The sequence below is a fragment of the Equus przewalskii genome, chromosome 7 (assembly GCF_037783145.1).
Source record: "Equus przewalskii isolate Varuska chromosome 7, EquPr2, whole genome shotgun sequence".
Classification (NCBI taxonomy): Eukaryota; Metazoa; Chordata; class Mammalia; order Perissodactyla; family Equidae; genus Equus; species Equus przewalskii.
Window position 1 is genome coordinate 29,679,374 of NC_091837.1, and position 21,336 is coordinate 29,700,709.

At 55.7% G+C, this 21,336-nt stretch overlaps 1 protein-coding gene across 6 annotated transcripts in view; it reads left to right on the plus strand.

Annotated features, from left to right (window-relative positions):
• ADGRD1 (adhesion G protein-coupled receptor D1) overlaps positions 1–16,909 on the plus strand; it is a 171,982-nt gene extending 155,073 nt beyond the window's left edge. For all 6 annotated transcript variants that reach the window (XM_070627345.1, XM_070627348.1, XM_070627346.1 and 3 more), the window contains 5 exons: positions 8,026–8,117; positions 10,495–10,621; positions 11,924–11,965; positions 13,168–13,260; positions 14,595–16,909. In XM_070627345.1, the coding sequence (XP_070483446.1) occupies positions 8,026–8,117; positions 10,495–10,621; positions 11,924–11,965; positions 13,168–13,260; positions 14,595–14,690 (450 nt within the window). In that variant the 3' untranslated portion in view covers positions 14,691–16,909. The remainder of the gene's footprint in view (positions 1–8,025; positions 8,118–10,494; positions 10,622–11,923; positions 11,966–13,167; positions 13,261–14,594) is intronic.
• The last annotated feature ends 4,427 nt before the right edge of the window (positions 16,910–21,336 follow it).

Below are 21,336 nucleotides of genomic sequence, written 5' to 3' on the forward strand. Positions count from 1 at the left end.
TTCTAAGTCTGATGACAAGTCGCACTTTCCATGTCACCAGTGATGGCAGTCAGCACGGACTTGCTGGGAGGGTCCGTGGTGGGCGTTGACATCCAGCCCCGCTCCTCCATCCACAGGGATAGCTCATGCTTAGCATGCAGCCAGCCCTTCCTTCTTACTCCCTGCTCCTGCCCCCAGTGGCTAATTTGAAAGCTCGTCTAACTTTCTTCCAAATTCAATGGCGCCGATCAAGGCCGTGGGCCCTGGTGGTTGATCAAAATGAGTCCCAGGGAAGATGCTGAAAGACTTGCTTCCTCCGTCTTAATTAACACTCTACTCAGCCCCTCCTCGTGCCACACAGAGGTGCTGCAGCGCTCCTTGGTAAAGGGTTTCCAGAGGACAGAACGTGAGGGGACATGTCGTGGTGTCGTCGTTGTCTGTCTGGGATGGGAGGGGGGGCGGGTGCCAGCCCCGCACATGATCCCCGTCATCCAGCTGCATCGACTTGACTCCTCTCTACGCCCATCTCCTGCCGGTGACAGGTGCTCTGGGGCGTCCACAGGGACAAGCACACGGTGGCCCTCTGAGCCTCCCGGGTCCTCCGTGGCCCAGCCCGGGCTGCTTCAAGACAGGGGGCGTTGGAGGCTGGTGCTGCTCCAAGCTCTGTGGGGCTCTGTGGCCACCAGGCTCTCTGCAGGGTCCCTGTGGCGGGGGGAGGGTGGACGACAGGGAGAAGGCTGTGTGGATGCCGTCCCCCTCCTGCCCTTGCTGTGCCCGGGGAGTGGGAGGGGCTGGTCTGGATGGACAGGGACCAGGCTCCTTGCACCCTGGCCTCGGGAGGTTTGGCCCTGGAGGCACCAGCAGGAGACCAGAGGGCAGGAGGAGGCGATGCCAGGTGCTCACCCCGGCTCCTCGTGTGGCTGTGGTGCAGGAGCTGCTCCGTCCTCACAGGCCCCAGAGCTCCCATCCCCGACGCTGCTGCCCTCTGCCCTCAGCTCCTCCTGTCTCATGGGAGCCCACGTCCCAGGCACCTTGAGAGCCCTGTGCAGCTCTCTGGTTTCTGGCTCCCATGTGGCACCTGGATGTTTTCTTTCTTCGTCCACCATGGTCAGAATCATATTGCTGTCACCGCTGCACTTGGAGGGGCACTGTGATCTGCACCTCCGTCCCCTCCACTCCCAGCAGCCCCTCCGAGCCTCCCTGTCCACAAGGGGCAGCAGGTGCTGCTGGGGCAGGTGTCCCCGGCCAGCAGTCTCTGGTCCTCCGAGGGTGCCTGTCCCTAAGACCCTGCCCTCCAGGCCCTGCCTGCCCTCTCCTGAGCAGAGCGGCCTAGGAACCAAGGTGCTGGAGGTGCATCCCAGCTGCTGCCTTCCTAGAATCTCCTGGGTCCAGGATGGCCTTTCCCGGAAAGGGACAAGAGTGGGCTTGGGGGCACATCCTGAGTAGGACAGGTGAAGGGGGTATGGAGTCAGGGGGGTCACGTGGGAAGACATTCCTGAGCCCTCTCGCGGCTGATCTTTGACTCCCATGGCCTGGCTGCAGCCTTTGGAGGCTGAGCCACCATCTGGGCATGGACCATGGACAGGACAGCTCCCTCGGGAGAGAGGAGCTTCAGATGAGTTGGAAGGGGCCAAGAACGAAGCGGTGGTCGGGGGTCATGCAGGTCCAGGGCGATCGCACACTTGTTTTGTAGGGAATCTCCTTCCAGGAGGGGCAGTGAGGTCAGGAGTGGGACAGGAAGGTGGCCCTGGAGCCGCCATCTTTGGCGTTGACAGAGAGCCCTGAGTGCAGGCAGCGTGCTTCAGCTCATCGCTTTCAGCTGCGGGAGATATGCCTCATGGTGGCGTGTCACTGAGCTTTCAAATGTAGACTGTCCCCTGTCCCCAGGGCTGTGTGAGGCTCGTGTGCAATCACTTTACCCCCCGGCCTTTTACGGGATCACAGAGGCTTCAGTAAGAGACCCGCGGGCTCCCCCTTCCTGTCTCTGGGGTCTGGGAGGACAGTTCGCCTGGTCAACCCAAATGCAGAAGCAGGCTCAGCACAGACTGCGGGCCCATCAGTAATTAAACTCTCCTGGTCAGAGCACGGACATTGGGAGGGGCTTGAAGGGAGAGTTGATGACAGGGTGACCCAAGGGAGTGCCTGAATTTGTAGGCACCATGTCCCCGTCCTCTCTCTGTACTGACTGAACTTCCAGATCCGAGGGCCCGGGCAGGATGGGCCCGTCCTGGACGTTTCCGGGTGAGCTGAGTTTTCCGTCTGGCTTTGGTCGGTGACAGCTGGGGACCTGGAGGCTGCCCTGCCTGGACCCTTCTCTACCACCCACCACAGGGTGGAGGGCTCAGCAGCAGGACCCCAGCATCCCCATGTCCTGCAGGCTTCATTCCTGAGGGGGCACCACATCCAGCCCCACCCCCAGCCCCGCTCCTCGAGATTAGCCATCAGCCCTCGAGGACAGCAGTTCTGGAGCTTGTCACTTGATGGAATGACCAGGGAGCTTGGGGGCACATCCTGCCCGAGTCCCACCTCTGGACGTTTTGGTTTATTGGACCTGGGCTCCGTCCAGGGCCTCTCAGAGCTCTGAGGTGACTGCAGCGTGGAGCTGGCTTGAGGTCCTCGGTGCTCTCAGGGGGCGTTGAGAACACAGGGGTGGTGGGGAGGGAGGTGTGAGCTGAAGGGTTCAGTGGTTTCACAGTCAAGTGCAGGGACAGCTAACTGTGGCCCGACGTGGCCCACCGCCCACTTTTGTGCATCGAGTGTCATTGGTGCATGGCCACAGCCATTTATTGTGTGTCAGCTGTGGTGGCTTTCATCTACGGCAGCCGAGTTGAATCGTTGCAGTACAGACTATATGCCCACAAAGCCAAAGATATTTATGGCTTAGCCCTTGACAGAGAAAAGCATGGGGCGCAGGGCCAGGGAACTCAGCAGTGGGGTCCTACTGGCCCCATGCCTCTCTGACCTTGTCAGGCCTCACTCTGGCCTGGTCGGGCAGGGGGCCTTGGGCCTTTTATCTCCTCTGGGAACCCATGGTTCTGCCATCAAGTCATGCCCCTGTCCTCCCAGAGGACCTCTGCCCAGTTTGCAGCTGGAGAAAGCAAGTTTCAGAGTAACAAGCACGGCCTGACACGTTTGTGTAAAGTGTCGAGAGCTCAGTACGGTCTCGTACATGGGAAAGAAATGCCTAGACAGTGCCGGCGGAATGGTGGTTCCCCAGAGAGGGCTGGGCCTGGCGCGTATCTGCTTCAGCAGGGTGCGGCTTTGAGAACGCCCAGTGTCGCTTGCAAATTTTACAGTAAGATGCATTAGAAAGGTGCATGTTTGTGTCGGGACGTGTGGTTTCTGTGTATCCTGGTGAGGTTTGTCCTGCAGGTGCAGGAATCTGGGGACAGTGAAGGGTCACTGTGGGGCCTGTGGGGCCCAGTGCTGGGGAGAAGAGGGTCGATCCAAGCCCTTTCCAGTCATACCCACCCTGTCACCTCACCACCAAATGCACCCCCGCCGACTGTCCCCTCACAAATGGTTCTCTCCGATTGTGAGGGGAAGAGGACGCCATTCTCCAGGTGACTCCAGGTGGGCTAAATGCAGACACGCTATGGGACCAGCGGATGGTACAGAAGCCACAGAGTCTGGATCCCCAAGAGTGGGGACCCTGTGGGTGGCAGTGTCACCTTAGCCTGAGCCCCCCAAAGGGACTTGTTCTATGATGGCCCCACTGGGGAGAGGGCCTCCAGGTTGGGGAAGAGAAAGAGTCTCTAAGAGATTTAAATCCTTCTCTCACTGCGGCTGTGTCGATATAGATACAGGTACATGGACACAGGTACGTAGATACAGACCCAGAGTCACAGACAGAGGCACAGATGCAGTTACAGTTACAGACACCGCTCCATAGATACAGAGAGATGCAGACACAGAGAGGACACAGGTATGTAGACACAGGCCCAGAGTCACAGACACAGATACAGACACTGCTCCATCGATACAGAGAGATACAGGGAGGACACAGATGTAGAGATGGCCGCAGAGGCACACTACAGTGTCACTGCACACATACGTGTGTGTGCATGTGTAACCCTCTCACTGTAAAATAGTGGTGTAGTCACAGTGAGTTTTCACAAACAAACACCTGTATGGCCCTGACCAGGTCAAGAAATGGCCAAACCCCGGAAGCCCCGTACAGTCACTCCCCCTCCTGCCAGAGGTCGCCGTGATCTTCAGTGTGTATCCCCCCTGTTTTTTGCAGAAATTTGGCCCCTGAGACATCCCTGTGACAAGTGTCCTAAGTAGCTTCTCGGCTGTTCTGAGCGGAGGTGTCTGGGTGGTGAAGTACCTGGTGTCCATGTGACATGTGCCTTGGCCAGGGCCTTGCCCAGGCTGCAGCCAGACATAAAAGAGGACAAGGGGCCAGAGTGAGGGGCAGGCCTGCTTCTGTTTTGTATTTTCAGGAGATGCTGCATGTGTTTCACTCGTGGCTGCTGTCTCCCCACTAATTGCCCACTGCTGCGGGGTCGGAGGTCAGCTGCACCTCCACCCATCATGCCGCAGCAAACGCCATTGTCCTACTGGGGTGGAGGGAGTATGAGCACCAGATGCCACCAGACAGGCCCAGGCTGAAGGGGAGCGAGGGAGAAGTAAGTAATCCCAGCAAAATCCCTGGAGAAATGGGAATGATGATGAATCGTAACAGCCAGTAATGTGAGGAGCTTAACCGTATTGAGACACTTCCTTCTGGGTTCTAAGTACAGAGGCTAGGAGAACCAAGGATCTGAAATCAAATCAATCACTCGTAGCGTTTTTGTGTCTGTGAAGCACTTTGCAGTAATTCCGTCTTCCATTCGGTGGCCCTGTCATGGACGTCTGTGGACAGCAGTCTGTGTGCCTCTCAGCTTCCCCGCTGAGCGGGCTGATGTGGAAAAGCACTTTTCAGCCTCCCAGCAGCGAAGGGGGGTGGTTATGAAGAGTCCCCTGGGCTGACCCGGGCTGTTGGCCATGATGAGTCCCCGGGCTCACGCGGGCTGTTGGTCATGATGGGTCCTCTGGGCTCATGCAGGGTGTTCCTTGAGTCTCCTGGGCTCACATGGGCTGTTTGAGCTCCTCCCCTGAGGCTCCCTGGATCCCTCTCCCAGGTGGCAGGCTCCATGGTCTCTGCGTCTCCTTCCCTGGACCACTAGAACACTGCACGGTTATGTCTCTTTTCTTCCTGACCCCAAGGACACTGCTGAGACATTCACAGGAAAAGGGAATTACGTTATTTCCCTTTTAATTGATAATTCTTGTAAACTGAAATTTAGTTAATTAATTTAATTTTAGAATTTTAACACACGTGGTTAAACATTTGAAAGAAACACTTAAGAATATACATGAAGGGGCTGGCCCCGTGGCCGAGTGGTTAAGTTTGCACTTGTGCGCTCGGCTGCGGTGGCCCAGGGTTTCGCTGGTTCAGATCCTGAGCGCAGACATGGCACCACTCATCAGCCCACGTTGAGGTGCCGTCCCATATGCCACAACTAGAAGGACCTGCAACTAAGATATACAACTGTGTACCAGGGGGGATTTGTGGAGATAAGGCAGAAAAAAAAAATGGCCACAGTTGCACAGTTGTTAGCCCAGGTGCCAATCTTTAAAAAAAAAAAAAACGAATATATATGAAGAGTCTCTTCCCACATCTCTCTCTCAATTCCGTGATTTCCCCCGAAACAGGCAACCCCTGGTGCTTGTTTCTTGTGTGTCCTGGGGCTTTATGCAGATACAGGGAACTATAGGCGTATATTCACCCCATGCCTTTTCCACTCAGCCTACATGGCACCTCTAGCTTTGTCAGCACCTGAGACCTGCCTGGGTCCATGCTACATCCATGGAGTGGGGGCCACTGTAGCCCCCAGACCACTGCCTGTCGGTGGATTTTCAGGTGGTTTCCAATCTCTTGTTGCAAACAAGGCCTCAGCTTTTGCCAGCACATAAATTCCCAGAGTGGAGGAGGTGGGACTGGCAGCATGGCAGACAGAGGGCCTCAGGAAAGCTTCTCCCCACTGCAGGGGACCGCGGGAAGAATCCTGCAGTCCTGTGGGTGAGAAACACAGCATCTCAGAACTTGAGAAGTGACCCAAAGGTATAAAAACTGAAAGCATTTATTCAAGAAAAACTAGTGAATCTCCGTAAGGGTGGCAGGGTCAGTGGCACTCTGCTGGGCTTCTCCCTGCCCCCGCCCCTGGCTCTGGGACGCGGATGCGCCGCTGGAGGCAGGAACGGCTCCAGGCGAGTGTGCGATGCCAGCCTGACTTCAGGGAAGTCGCTCTTCCCAGACTTCCATGACCTCGACTGTCTGGGGTTGACATTCCACCCCTGAAGCAGTAACTGCACTTACATTTCCCTCCTGTCACTGTCCAGATTGAATGGAATGTCACTGCATTCTAAGACCGATAACCCATCATCTGCACTGGCCCGGCTCTCTCTTGATCTGATCGGGTTCTCGTGGCTGTCACCCAGTTTGTCAGTGAGCTGGGGGGAGGGGGGAGTCACTTGTGTGACTGAACATTCATGCTGTTGCCTTTTTCCATCTTCCTGACCTTGGGAGACGTCCATTGTTGCCCTGAGTTTACAGGTGAGAGAATGAGGGCAAGTAAGGCGGGTCTGCCTGCCAGGAGCTGTGCTGCCAGGTGATCAGTTAAGACAAGAAGCTGACCTGGAAGCAGCAGTCGAGCCTGTATCCCCTTATTACAACAGCATAAGGCTCACAGGACGAGGTCCCGCCTCCCCCAGGGCTCCATCCCGGGACCGGCCCTGGACAGATGGCTCCTGCTGACTTCCCAGGGAGAGAAGGAGGGAGAAGGGCTGAGTGTGGAGAGCTCTGAGCACTGAGGTGGAGGCCCCGGGTCAGTGGTGTCGGCAGAGCGGCTTTGGGAAGGCCTCAGCCTGGGGTCCCCATAAGGAGGCCTCGGAAGGCAGGTGCCTAGGCTGGGAATGCAGCTGTGTGCGTGGCATGTCCAGCCCGATGGGAGTGCTGGGAGGGTCCTGGGTCCCTGCCTGTAGTCTCTTCAGAGCCTGCGGTGATCTCTGGTGTGGGGAGGCCTCAGGTAAAGCCTGTGTCATTGCCTGGAGTCGAGCCTGAAAGTCCACACATAGGATTTGGGCCTGGAGCTGGACTCCTCACCAACTCTCTAAATGACCTCAGAGTTTCTCAAAAATGAGGGAAGAGGGGGGCCAGTCCAGTGGTGTAGTGATTACGTTTGCGAGCTCCACTTCCGCTGCCTGGGGTTTGCAGGCTCAGATCCTGGGCATGGACCTACACACCACTCATCAAGTCACACTGTGGCGGCATCCCACATAGAAGAAATAGAGGAAGATTGGCAACAGATGTCAGCTCAGGGCCAGTCTTCCTCACCAAAGGAAAAAAAACCAAGGGAAATGTCACTGGCCACAGCATAGCCCCTGAATCCAGCTGTGGACCCTGTAGCAGAAGGAAACCAACTGGGGGACCTTGTCAGGTTCCTGTTCAGGACCCTGGAGAGCTGCTCACAGTGGGGGACAGGTTGTGCTGGAGCCTCTGCCAGAGACCCCTCGTGCCCCTGCCCAGCCCCACAGACCCCAAGGGAAGCCTTCCAATAGGTTCCTAGCAAGGAGGGAGGGTTGGACAGAGGATGAAGAACCCTCTGCGGTGGCCTCCACGGATCGCACAGCCATCGGCCTGGGGTGAGGGTGGGAAGTGAGAGCCTGGACGTGTGCCAGGGCTTCCGATAGGATTTCTTATCCTGTCATTGATCACTTTGCACGGTGGATATTGCTCTTTCTCGTCAAATGAGGAAACTGAGGTTCAGAGACTGAAGTGAGTTACCAGGGTCACACACAGTGAGAAAAAGCTGAGATGAGGTCTGACCCATGGGCTTTCTTTGATGTGCTGGGGACCAGACCCCATAGCTCTGTGTGAGCTCCTGGGGGGCAGTCTTGTGGGTGGCATGTGGGGAGTGGGTGGCTGCCAGGTGGACTCAGACTTCCTGGAAGTGCAGCTCCAGGCCTCTCATCTTCCCTCCATTGTTTCTCCTCGTGCAGGTCAACGTTGTCATCCTTGTCGCGGTGACCAGGGTCATTTCACAGATCAGCGCCGACAACTACAAGGTCCATGGAGATCCCAGCGCCTTCAAGTAAGGTGGCACAGGGGCTGTGAGCAGGGCCCCTGCCCACAGAGGGCTGCTCAGGGAGCAGGAGGGGCTGTCATCATGTACCCCACCTCTTTTGGTGTCCCAACCATCTCCCAGGGGGAGCCCTGGGCTCGCATCCTCACTTGGCTCTGTATTCACTCCCTATGACCAGGACCTGTCCTTTCTCAGCCTCAACGCCCTTGATTGTGTAAGAGGGGGTTTAATAGATGTCATCTGGGGACTGCTGACCCCCAGGGTGGGAGGCAACATGAAGCAGAGTGAAGAGGAAGATTCTAGAGCCCGACTGCCCTGCCGGGGTCAGTCCTGCCTCGGCCCCTGCCATCTGCTAGGGCCTTGCAGGTTATTTAACCCCTCAATTCCTTGTTTTCCTCATCTGTGATGTGGGGCTGAGAGCAGGACTGGCCCACAGGGCTGTCATTGGAGAACATCCCGGTGGCTCTGGGGCTGGTCCATCCACAGGAGGAGCAGGTGTTTCTGGGCAGGGACTCCTCCCACACAGCGGCTGTCCTCTGGGGTTTCCTGACCCCATATCAGTTAGGGCTCTGCTGAGCGCAAGGGACAGGAAACCCAACACAAACTGGCTAAAGCAAAGGGGGACTTACTGACACGGGTCACTGAAAAGTTCAGACCCTATTTGACAATAAAATCACCAGGACCCAATTCCTCTTTGCATCTCTCAGCTCCGCATCCTCTGTGTCGGCTTCAAGCTGATGCTGTCTCCTGGTGACACGGGGACGAACCTCTACCCAACGTGTTCAGACAGAGGTCCTGAGTCCAGGGCTGAGACACAGGCTGGGCCACCCTGAACCAGTCACAGAGGAATGGAAGTCACCAGTTAACCTGGACCTGAGTCACACGGTCCACTCTGCCTGTGGGGTGCAGTCAGCACCCCAAAACCACAGGGCCAGGAAGTGAGTGGGAGCCGGCTCCTCACAGGGAATTTCGCTCGGTTATGTAAAACAGGCCATGGACTCTGGGGAGTGGGGATTCTGTAAGTTACTTTAGTTACACTATATCATTTCTGATCTGAAAGGGAAAACAGTAAATATGCCAGCAGCTGATCGATAAGACAGTTATTCTGTAATGAATTCCAAACACTGTAAATTAAACTGACAAGAGGTTCCGGCCCTCCTGGGCTCTTTGGGGCTCTGGAAACCGTGGAGGGCTGTGCCCTGGGGGAGAAGAGATGCTCAGGGTCAGGGATCACTTCCTTTCCTCTTCCATCAGTGGGAACAGGCAGTGCTGTCCTGTGAGGCTGGCCCGTCTCCGTCATCCCTCCCTCCACCCTCAGCTCCCCAAGGCCCCCCTGGGCTCAGGGCCGCCAGTCTGTCTCCAGCCCTTCTCTACTCCCCTGCAGCCTGGCACCAGCGAGACCACTGCTCTCTGGTCCCCAAACATCCGGGTGCTCACCCCACCCCTGTGCTCTCCTCATTCCTCAGCCCCCAGGAAGCAGCCTTCCTCCACCACCTTGTCTCTCATCTTCTGAGGGAAAGGCTGACAGGGGGGAGGTAGGGACCATGCATTGGGAGCGCATTTCCGAGTCTCTGCAGAACCACAGCTGGTGGCACTGCCCACGGTGCCCTCCCGGGTGCTGCACGTGACAGCAGGGAGTGACCTTCCTGGGGGAGTTCAGGCCGCATCTCTCTGGACAGACACCCTGACTCCGTCACAGAACCCAGCAACCCCTACCCTGCAGCTCCTGCTCTTTAAGTGGCCGAGCCTGACCCCCAGGACACTCCTCGCTCTCCTCTTGGTGTCATTTGTGTAACCCTCGCCTGCCTGGGCTGGTGCTGCCGACCCAGGAGCTCCGGGAGCCAGGGAGGAGGACAGCATTACAGCGTCCTCGGAAAACTTCTGTGGCTCCTTTTTCTCCTCATCTCTTGGTTTCAGTCTAATCGTTCTTTGGGGGCTCAGCAGCTTGGGGTTCAGGGTGAGCCCACGAGGCTAGTGCAGCTGTCCCTGTGCTGGGTGACTCTCCCACCCCACTGGGCTCCTCAGCTCTGCTCTCCTCTCTGGGCACTTGGGATTGGCGTGTCCATCCAGCATCACTACCGGCTGGGTGGGGTGGTGAGCCTGAGTGTGTGCAGAGGGCTTGCTGGCTCCTGGGTGCCCTGTGCCGGCCACAGCAGAGCAGAAGCAGCACCATTGACTTGTCCCAGAGCCAGCCCGGTGGCGACCCTGTCTCATACATCCCAGGTGTTAACTTCTCACCCGAGGTCACCTGCAGTGGGGAGCCCTGACTCGCTCCCAGCAGGGCCTATGTCTGCTCCCATCAGAAGCCTCGCATCCAGAGCCCGGGTCTCTGGACCCACCCTTGTCCTCCCTCCACCCAGAGTGGCCATCCGCATGTCTCTTTCAGGTTGACAGCAAAAGCTGTGGCCGTGCTGCTGCCCATCCTGGGGACCTCGTGGGTCTTTGGCGTGCTTGCTGTCAACCAGCAGGCCGTGGCCTTCCAGTACGTGTTTGCCATTCTCAACTCCTTCCAGGTGAGAGCCATGGCGCTGGCACGTGGGCGAGTTGTGAGGTGGGCTGTGAGCTTGTGAGTGGATGTGCAAGGAGCAGATTGACACACAAGGGCTGGAGGGAGACCCCCCTCTCTGTTACCAGCACACACCTGGTGAGCCCATAGCATGGGGGTGTCGCCAAGGCCCGAGGACAGAGGCATGGATCCATGGATCCAGCCACACCAGGTCTCTGGGCAGACAGGGCCTCGGGATGGTGACCCCGTTCACAGCAGGGCTGCCTCGTCCTCCTGGCCTGTGTCTGCAGGAGGCACGTCCAGGCCTGAGAGGGAAGGTGGTCAGTATGTGGGCAGCTCCTGAGGGTGCCGGGTGTGGAGAGGTGGTGATGGGGGTGCCTGAGGTTCTGAGCTGGTGTATGCCCTCTGTGGGGAGGGGCCCAGAAGGGTTGCCAGCCTGGAAACCGGAGATGTGAGGTGCCCAGAGTCTGGGTCCCCAGACCCACAAGCCCCCCAAAGGGAGGGCAGAGGTGGGTACCCATCACTGTAGACAGCCCACATAGCCAAGCCTAAGGCTGAATCCTGGCAAATGTCACCACAGCCCACCCCAGCCCTGCCGTGCTGTCCTTGCTGCCTGTGGGTCTTCGTGACGGGGGACCGGGTCTTACGGGGTGGGCCAGGCTTCTGGTTTGTCAAAAGCTTCTGCACAGTTTCCCTCTGGTGGTTTATCGTGAGGTGTGGTAGTTGTCCTGGCTGCAGCCCTCACACGCTGCAGACCCTGGGGCTCCTCGTTTGTTCTGTGTCCCAGTTTCCTCGTCCATAACGTGGGAGCAGTCACAGGCCCCACTTCACGGGGCTACTTTTAGCACTAAATGAGATAACTCATGCGAAGTTTGCCTAGTGCCTGGCGCATGTTTGGCGACATCCTCATTCTCGTGTCTCTTATTGTTGTCCTCATTCTCAGTCTGCAGATGAGGACACCACGGCTCAAATTAGGTGACAGGCTAGTGTCCTCCCCTCTGTCCATCCCCAGCACTTTGCTCCTCTCCTGGGTTAGCCGGCTGGGAGCCCACTTGTCTTTGTATGTTTTCCCGCAGCCCCGCCACCTCCGCACCCTGGCAGCAGTGGCTGCCTGCATGTAGTCGGACTAGAGGGGGGGTTGCCGGACACCTCTCCGTCCTCATCCTCAGCTCACTCGCAAGCTCCCTGGCAGTGCACCACACCGTCCACTCTCAGAGCCCATGTGTGGCGTTGGAGAGGACCCTTAGAAAGTTTGTGTCACGAAATGCAAGTGGCTCTAATTCTGTGTTTTCCTCCCCTTCCTTCCCAGGGATTTTTCATCTTCCTCTTCCATTGTCTCCTGAATTCTGAGGTACGGCTGCTCTCCTTCCTGACCACACGAAGCTGGTTTTCCATTTCTGAAAGGGCAGAAACAGGAGCGGTGCTGCCCTGTCAGGCTGGTGTCAGGAGCGTGGCCCCAGATAAGCCTTGGTACTGGGGACAAGCTGCGCCCGGGGGGGATGCTCCCCTGCAGCCCTTTCTCACTCTTCCTGGTTGCTAGGCAACCTCCAAGCATCTTCCCTCTCTGATGTCTTGTGGGCACTGCTGTCTGCGCAGAGGACAAGGAGAGATGGAGAGCAGGACCTTTCTGGTGTCTGGCATGTTAGGGAGAGTAAGATGTGGGTGTGCTCCCAGCGGTCCCCCCAGAGGGCTTAGGGAATCCATCTTGCACTATAAGAAAGATCTCCTGCTGCAGGGGTTGCAGAGGGGACTATTGTAACTTGGCCCTCCGGGGCACTGGGGCAGCTGGGGCCGGCTTGTTCCCCTCCGTGCAGCCTGGGGCGATGTACCTGCCATGTGCTTGACCATGGGGAGGGTGGAGGCTGCTCTGGACACAGCCCTGCCCCTCAGCACCTGCCGTCCTGTGGGAGGAAGTGCTCCCTGGAGTTGGGGGTTGACGTTTGAGCCCTGCCAGGCTGCGGTTGAGGGGAAATGCCTCCACAGTAGAGATGGGAACAGGCAGGAGCTTTTGATTAGAGCCGTCCCTTTGCACAAGGAGAGGTAGGCAGGGAGGAAGGAGGTGGGGTGGCCAGGGGAGGAGGGGTCACATGATGGCAAAGACCCCGGAGCAGCCCAGGCAGGGCCCGAGCCTGATGTCCACGGTGGAGAGGGGATGGGCCTCAGCCCGCGCGTGGCCTGCCCCACCTGTGCGTTAGTTGGTTTACTCCTCCATATTGGCCCCGCCGCTGTCACACACTCTCCCTCTGCACCCTTCACTGCCGACTGTGTCCCGTCTCCCATCCAGAACTGTGGGGAAGCCAACAAAGCCCATCCTCCAGATCCCTCTCTCTCCCCAGCCGGGGCCGGGACGGTGGCGGGGACGCAGTCTGTCTGCCAAATGAATCATGACCCTGTTTGAATCTGATGTGTCCAAATCTTGTCCTTGCCCTGCGCCCAGTGTTCTGGGGCCTTCTATCAGCACAGATTCCTAGACACCTTTTAGAATGACCTCTGATTGTTAACATTTCAACCTCTGAAATTGCTTCTAATGAGCCCTCTGTTCTGCCTCCGAAGGTGAGAGCTGCCTTCAAGCACAAAACCAAGGTCTGGTCCCTCACGAGCAGCTCCTCCCGCAGCGCCAACGTGAAGCCCTTCAGCTCTGACATCGTGAGTGTGGTGTGCTGTCTAGGTTCCCCTGTCTGCGCCGGCTGATCCTGTTCTGAATGCCTTGCATCCTTGGCCCGAGCGCTCGAGCGCTCGGGGTCTCTGTTGTCAGTTGTTACCTGGAGAGCCAGCCCTCGTCAGCCCATGGCCGTGGAGTTGCCTTCCGGCCTTGCTGAGCGGCCCGCAGCCTCTGCCTCAGCAAGGACGTGGTGCCCGCGGTGCTGGGGCCCGGTCTCTGAACCCCGAGCCTTGGCCCCCCCTTCCTCCCCAAGCTGCAGCCCCTGCAGCTCAGTGTCGTGCAGGCAGCTGCCCAGCTTGGGTGGGGAAGGCGAGGCTGCATGCTGGCTTCCTGTCCAGCCCTTTCATGCCTGATGGAGGCTACAGGCTGTCTGCTCAGCAGGGTCCTCTGTCCTGATAAAATCCACAGCCCTCTCTCCTGCCCCGTTTCCAGGGGCAACACTTCTTTGTTGACTTAGGGAGACGGAAGGACATACAGATCAGTTGACAGCGAGGCAGACGCTGGACCTGCTGATGGGTCCCATGGAGGCACAGTCACCAGGCCCAGCCCTGCCTCCAACTTGTCCTCCATGCCGGGTCTCCTTCTATGGGCACCTGAGAAATCGGGTCTCCACGCTCCGTGCTTGGGGTCTAAACAGGCCTGTCGTCTTAGTGCCCGACTTGATTCACCTTCCTCCTGTGGGGCGTGGTCATCAGTCTGTCCCTCAGACCCCCAAGCAGGCCCCCAGCAGCCTGGCGCAGACGGTGCCTGTGCTCTCCCCGCACCGCTGCCTCCTCCCATCATTTAGGTCCTCACGCAGATGTTGCATCCTCAGGAAGTCCTTCCTGGACAGCAGTTCTCCGTGTCCCCCTGGACCCTGCCACTTCAGAGTCATGCTCCTGCCACTCTCTGCAGTGACCACTGTCTGCCGTCCCCCTGGGATGGAAACACTGTTTCCATCACAGGGACAAGAGGGCCCTGGGGCCAAGGAGCTGTTGGCTTTGTTCACTGCATGAGCCTGCGTGACCAGTACCCAGTGCACAGTGTGCTCAGTGACAGGCGTGGAGGGAATGTGGGAATGTGCAGAGTGACAGGTGAACGAGTGAGTGGATGGATGAATAGAAGGATAGATGGATGAATGAGTGAGTGCCCAGAGCCTGGAAGAGACGGTGGAGGGGGCTCAGCGCAGAGCAGGGGAGGGCAGTGCCTGCTCGGGTCCAGGATCCTCGTTTCTCAGGGGAGTGTCCCCACACAGCTTTCTGGCCCCATGCTTTCCGCACCCATGTAGGGTTTGGGACTCTGATCTCGGGGCGGGGTCCTCACTGCTCTGTGGTTGCAGATGAACGGGACCCGGCCAGGCACGGCCTCCACCAAGCTCAGCCCCTGGGACAAGAGCAGCCAGTCCACCCACCGTGTGGACCTGTCCGCCGTGTGAGCAGAGAGCCGCTGACCCGCCTGCCCTCGGAACACCCCCACCCCACAAACAAAACACAAGGAGCAATCTGCCTTCCCCAGTGGGACCCTCTCCTCATGGCTGTCTGGACATGGGTGTCCCGACCCCCCGCCAGCGTCCTCGCCTGTGACCCTCCCTGTGTGACAGTGCCCACTGCTCAGCCTGCAGCCTGACACACAGCGATGGGCAGACCTCCTGGCTTGAGTCCTCCTGTGGGCTGAGTGCCTGCCCTCCAGGCACCCTGAATGCTCAGTGGCCCCTGTGATGTGCACTTGAGCCTCCCTTCATCCTGCACTTGCAGAGCCTCAGACTCACGACACCTGAGCTCACGGGCCCCGGGGCTGCAGCTCAGCCTCTGCACCACACTGGGGCCTCAGGACCAAAGAGGCGGGCCCTGCAGGGGAGGTCACGGTCCTCTGCACCCTGCAGGGTCAGCAGAGGCAGATGGGGGCGCGTGGGGAAGAGCTGGGGCATGTTTTCAACCTGCTGACTTCACCGAACAACAAGTCCCCGGCAACCAGGCGCCAGCTGCTGTGCGGGTCTCTGCACAGGGTGAGGCCACGTGGCCAACCCCGCGGTCTGGTTCTGTGGTCTCTGTGGTGCCTCCGTGATGCTGGGCTGCAGACACTGGCTGCTCTGGCCCTGTGGTGGCGGATGCCTCGCCCAGGAGGAGAGGTGGTGGGGCCACATGCAGCAGCTGGGCCTGGAGGCCACCTGACGGTGCCACTGCCTGGGGGGGCCTCGTGGCCGGTCCTCAAGTCTTGACTCCTCAGACTCAGTTGGCCTTCAGATACCCCCTTTTCTGGCACCTGAGCCTCCTCCTGTGTTCCCAGCAGCCCCGGAGCTGACTGCCGCCCGCAGCTGGGTTTCCCTGCCCAGACGTCTCAGTGCCCGAGGCCTGACTTCCCCCAGAGTCCTTTCCTCGTCACCTGCAGCCTCTGCTGGGTTTCTGACAAGCGGATCACAGGGATGGGCGCCAGCACGGCAGCTCATGTCGCCGCAGAGGGCCCGGCCTCTGACCACACTGAACGGAGGCTGCCTGCGTCCCGTGTGGCCAACAGCCCTGAGGGAGGGATGGGACTCACGTCCTGCCTGACGGGGAAGCCTGGCAATGGCTGTGTCTTCTGAGCTAATTTATGGACTCGGACTCAGCCCTTAGGAAATGGATTCACTGTTTCGGCTCCACGTCTGGCAGGATCCTGTGGAACACAAGGTTTGTGATCGTGGATGTGAGCTGAACGCCGTGGAAATTTGGGAAACAGGCCGAGAGAGATCGTACTGTGATGGTGTGATGTGAGATGTGTGGGTCAACTCAAACCTGTTTTTGATACTGGAAAATCCTCCTTTAACACTGTGACCACGTAGCATTAAGCACCCCCGCCCCCTCCACGCACCTGCTGTTTCAGAGAGTTGTTTGCCTAGCTCTGTGGGCCTTTTGCTTCTTCATCGGGTACCTGCTTAATGCAACCCACCCCCGATGGCAATGAGTGTAATGGTCACCACAGGCGACCCCCACTGTGGGGAGGGGTCCGACCGAGCAGCATGCCCAGGGGATCACCTTGTTCCTCCACCGAGGCGAGGTCCCAAGTGCACCGGGCGACTCAGCACGGGTGACGAGGCCGTTTGCCTGCCGTGCGGCCCCCGGACGTGCTGTGGGGTAAACTGGCTGATGTGAGCGGAGACCACTGCACAGACCCTGCGTAGTGGACAGTGCGTGTGTGCCCAGCCTGCCCAGGCTTGTCCTTGTGATCCCAGAAATCAGACCACTCGTCACACAGCCCAGACCCTTGTCCTGCCCACGAGCTGGTAGAAGTGAGAACACTGTATCCCTAACAGTTACACTTGGATGTTTTTCTTATTTAGTTTCTGGTGAAGCAAATCGAGGAAGGAACTATCTTTAGTTTAGACGGAATTCTTCCTCTTTAACTCTCAGCATACTCACGGTAATAGCTGATACATCACAGGAAGTGAGGGACGAACTCTGTATTTCTTGTGAATGCCCGTCGCGCACTTTATTTATGGGCTGTGTATTTTGGCTTCTGCAGTACTTGATTATTGACACAAAATTGCCCAAAGATGAGAAATTGGAAAGGATTGTGTGTTTAAAGGAGTTTCTGGCCCAGGAGAGATGATGAATGCCACTAAGTAGTGAAAATTGTTGTGATTTTTATGAAATAAAATCTTAATGTCCTTAAAATAAAGTGTAGTCTTTAAAGTCTTCTGCTAGTGGGAGGCAAGCAGGACCACGAGTCTCCTGATCAAACCTAAAGAATTCCTGAAGGAATCCCAGCCTGGATTCCTCCACACACATTTACTGGTGCCTGCTCTGCTCCCAGCACGGTCTCGCCTGGGGACACCTGGTGGACGAGCCCCACCCTGGCAGGAGCCTCCCTCTTGGGGCTGGGGGTGGGGGCCTGGGCCCGCAGGCATGTGGAGAAGGGACAGGAAGAGGATTTGTCTACATCTGTCTACACTGAAGCTTGTTCCCAGGAGGTGACAGGAGGTTCACTCACACGCCCTGCCCCAGCTGTATTCGTTCATTTGCTCCTGCATCCTGTACACGGGCGGCCGTGACTGACGTGCTCCTACCCCATCCCTGCTGTGCAGCCGTCTGCTGGGAAACCTAGTGCACGCGCCTAAGCCATTTCCGTGTTGCATCTATTGCTCATAATTGTAACTATAATGTGTATACGTAAAACATGCAGTTACGTGTATTTTACTGAAACCTTCCACAATTTTGCAATTAGATGATTTCTATGCTTCTGTGTTATATACAGCATATATAATATATATTTTATTGATATACATACTGTATACATATTTTAATATTTTATATCTATACTATTGTCAACACAAATAACAACAATCTACAGATAAGAAAGATATTTAATGAGCTAATTTGAGGACTAGCCTGGAAGCGCGCCCTCCCCCAGGGAAGAAAGCGGTCTGGAGAAGTGTGGTCAACAGTACGGTTATACACCATTTCAGAGCAGAGAACATAGAGCAAGCGTGACGGGAATGCACCTGTTTCCCAAAGTCGAGGGAGAGGCTTTGCAGCAGTTTAGCACATGCACAGCAGGTCAGCTTGACCTTGGTTCTCTGGGAAGAAAAGCTAATCTTCAAAGAGGCACTGGTATCCGCGTCAGAGAAAGGAAGCTATTCATCCTTATCTTTAAAGCGTGCACTCCGTGCTCTGGGAGAACGTTTGAAGCACATGTACGATGCACGGTCTGGGGGCCATAAGTCAGGCTGCTGCGGGAAAAACAAGTTCCAGGCCGAATCAGATTTAAACCAGAATCGCTTCCCCATATACCTCAATATGTGAAAACTTCTTATTCTTATTTTCATCTCTATCAATCACCTATCTGTCTATCTGTCTGTCTGTCTATCTATCTATCTAATCTGGGCTCTATCCAATATGGGATGATCAATCAATAGGTATTGATGTCTTTTTTGTCTTCCTGCTTTTGGCTTTTTTGCTTGCATTGATTATTTTCCCAGTTAAAATTTGAAAACTGGGTTTCTGCATCTAGAAAGTGTAAATAATTCCATGACTGTTGAAACATTTTGCCAAATTGCTGCCAAAATGGCTACTGGGTCCATTCCCACTGCCAGTGAGAACTCACTGATAGTCTTGCTTTTCAAAAATTTTACCAGCAAAGAGTGTTATTAGTATTTTTATTACCTATTTAATATATGTGAAACTGTCATAATTTGCACTTCTTTGATCGGTACTGAGATTGAGCGGTTTTTCATACGCATCTTTACTTTTTCTCTTCTTTCTCTCAGAAGGGGGCTGAAAATTCTGAATAGATAGGGGAAGCATTTATTTACGGCGTTTTCTCACTTCCTGCGCTTTGAGTTCGTCTCACGCACGTTCCCCTCGGTTGATGAGGAACGGACTTCGGTGAGTCAGGAGGCTGTCCTCCCGAGCCCGCAGTGACGGGCCGGGACCCCCTTCCCACAGACCGCTAGCACAGCCTGCGCGTCATCACTGCTGCGGTTGCTCTGTGGAAAAGCCTCGGTCACTCCCAGGTGTCCGGTGTGACTTGGAGAGCTCGGTCAGCCCCTGGGCCCTGGATCCTGCTCACTCCTGCGATGTCAGAGGAGGTGGGGTGCAGGGCTGTCCCTCTTCCGTCATCTACGAGGCCTGAGCCTGGTTGTGGGGCCAGGACCTGGGGGCCACTGACAGGCCACTCCACGGTGGATCCCCAGATGCCTGCCTGGTCCCCGCTGCCTCCTGTCAGAGCCCCAGCTGCAGCCCCACCTGTCAGGGAGTCTTCTAGTGCCTTCTTTCCTGCAGAGAGTCCTCAGAACTTGGGGTCCACACGTGGAGGTCATTCTTTTTCTGGGCTTGATTAGGCCTCTTAAATATTTCTCACCATGTTCAGGGAGTTTGGGTGTGAGCGCTGGGCTGAGGGGAGATAGAGCTGGTGTTCAGTTCATGTCGTTGGCCAGTTCTCTACTTTCTTTTTTTAAAATTTTATTTATTTATTTTTATTAAGGTATAATTGACTCACAGCATTATAGTAGTTTTAGGTGTACAACATAGTGATCCGATATTTGTATATATTGCCAAGTGGTCACCCAAATGTCTGGTTAACATCCATCGCCACATATAGTTACAGAATTTATTTTCTTGTGATACTTACTTATTTTATAACTGGGAGTTGGTACCTTTTCACCCCCTTCACCCTTTTCACCCCCCCCCCACCCCAGCCCCGCCTCTGGCGACCGCCACTCTGCTGTCTGTTCCTGAGTTTGGCCTTTTTAGATTCTTCATACAAGTGAGATCATACAGTATTTGTCTTTCTCTGCCTGACTTATTTCACGTAGCATAATTCCCTCGAGGTTCATCCATATTGTCTGAAATGGCGGGCTTTCCTTCTTTCTCACGGCTAAATAATATCCCATTGTAGAGTGTACATGTATCTGCTGTGTGTATTTACCACCTTTTCTTCATCCATTCATTCACCAATGCAGATTTTGTATCCTGCAACTTTGCTGAATTCCTTTATTAGTTCTAACAGTTTTTTGGTGGAATCTTTAGGGTTTTCTCCATACAAGATCATGGCATCTGCAAATAGAGATAATTTCACTTCTTCCTTTCTGATTTGAATGCCTTTTCTTGCCTGATTGTTCTTGCTAGGACTTCCAGTACCATGTTGAATAGGAGTGGTGAGAGTGGGCATCCTTGTCTTGTTCTTGATCTTGGAGGAAAAGCTTTCAGTTTTCCTCCATTGAGTATGATGTTAGCTGTGGGCTTGTCATATATGACCTTTATTATATTGAGAGGTTTTTTTTTAAATCACGAGAGGATATTGAATTTTGTGAAATGTTTTTTCTGCATCTACTGAGACGATCATATGGTTTTGTCTTTCATTCTGTTAACGTGGTGCATCACATTGACTGATTTGCAGATGTTGAACCATCCGTGCATCCCAGGAATGAATCCCACTTCATCGTGGTGTATGATCCTTTTAATGTGTTGTTGGAGGCGGTTTGCTAGTATTTTGTTGAGGATTTTTGCATCTGTGTTCATCAGGCGTATTGGCCTGTAGTTTTCTTTTCCTGTGGTGTCCTTGTCTGGCTCTGGTGTCGGGGTAATGCTAGTTTGTAAGGTGAGTTTGGGAGGGTTCCCTCCTTTTCAGTGTGTTAGAAGAGTTTGAAGGATTGGTGTCAGTTTTTTTTTATGTTTGATAAAACTCACCAGTGAGCCATGTGATCCTGATTTGGTCCCATTACTCTCTGTTGGTCTCTTCAGATTTTCTGTCCCTTCATGATTCAGTCTTGGCAGGTTGTATGTTTCTAGGAATGTATGCATTTCCTCCAGGTTTTCCAATTTGTTGGAATGTCATGTAATTATATGACATACTCTCTTAAGATTCTAGTCTTTCCGTGGTGTCAGTGGTAGTGTCTCCTCTTTCATTTCTGATTATTTCCTTGACTCCTTTATCTTTGTGTGTGAATGCCTTCTCTCAGGCCTGCTCAGGATTCCGAGGCTTCCTCAGGCCTTTCTATGGGTGCACCTGCTCCACACTTCCTCTTCCGTGTTGTGGCAGAATCCTTAAGCTCATCCACCTTCCCTGGATCCTGCAAAGCAGTGGACCGAGTACAGACAGCCTCCCCCAGCTTTCCCAAGGTGGTGCCTATCGCTCGGATGTATGTGGTTTCTCCTACGCCTGGAGTCGGCCAGCTTTGTGCATATGCTCACTGGTCATCTTTCAAGGCTCGCTCCCACTGCCCTCAGGAGCACACACAGGGGACTGGCCACGGGGAGGGGAGGCTGTGTGTGTGTGGGTGAGATGCACAGAGTCTTGGGGGCTCCTGTGGGCCAGTTTGCAAGATCATGGTCCAGCTTCCTGATGGAGTCTGCACCCCAGTTAGTAGGATCTGTGACCTTGTGTTGTCCTCAGAGAGCCCTGGCTGCTATTCTCCCAGCTGCTCCCGCACTGGTCATGCAGCACCCTCAGTATCCTGGATGGGACGAGAAAGATCTCAGTCTCTGGCAGCATCCACCCCACTGGGGAAGCCAGGCGAGCCTCACATGCTCTCACTTTGCCCCATGGGAGGAACCTCAGGCCGGGAAGGTCTCTCCTGGCCCTGAGCTGTGCCTCTCTGGGGAAGG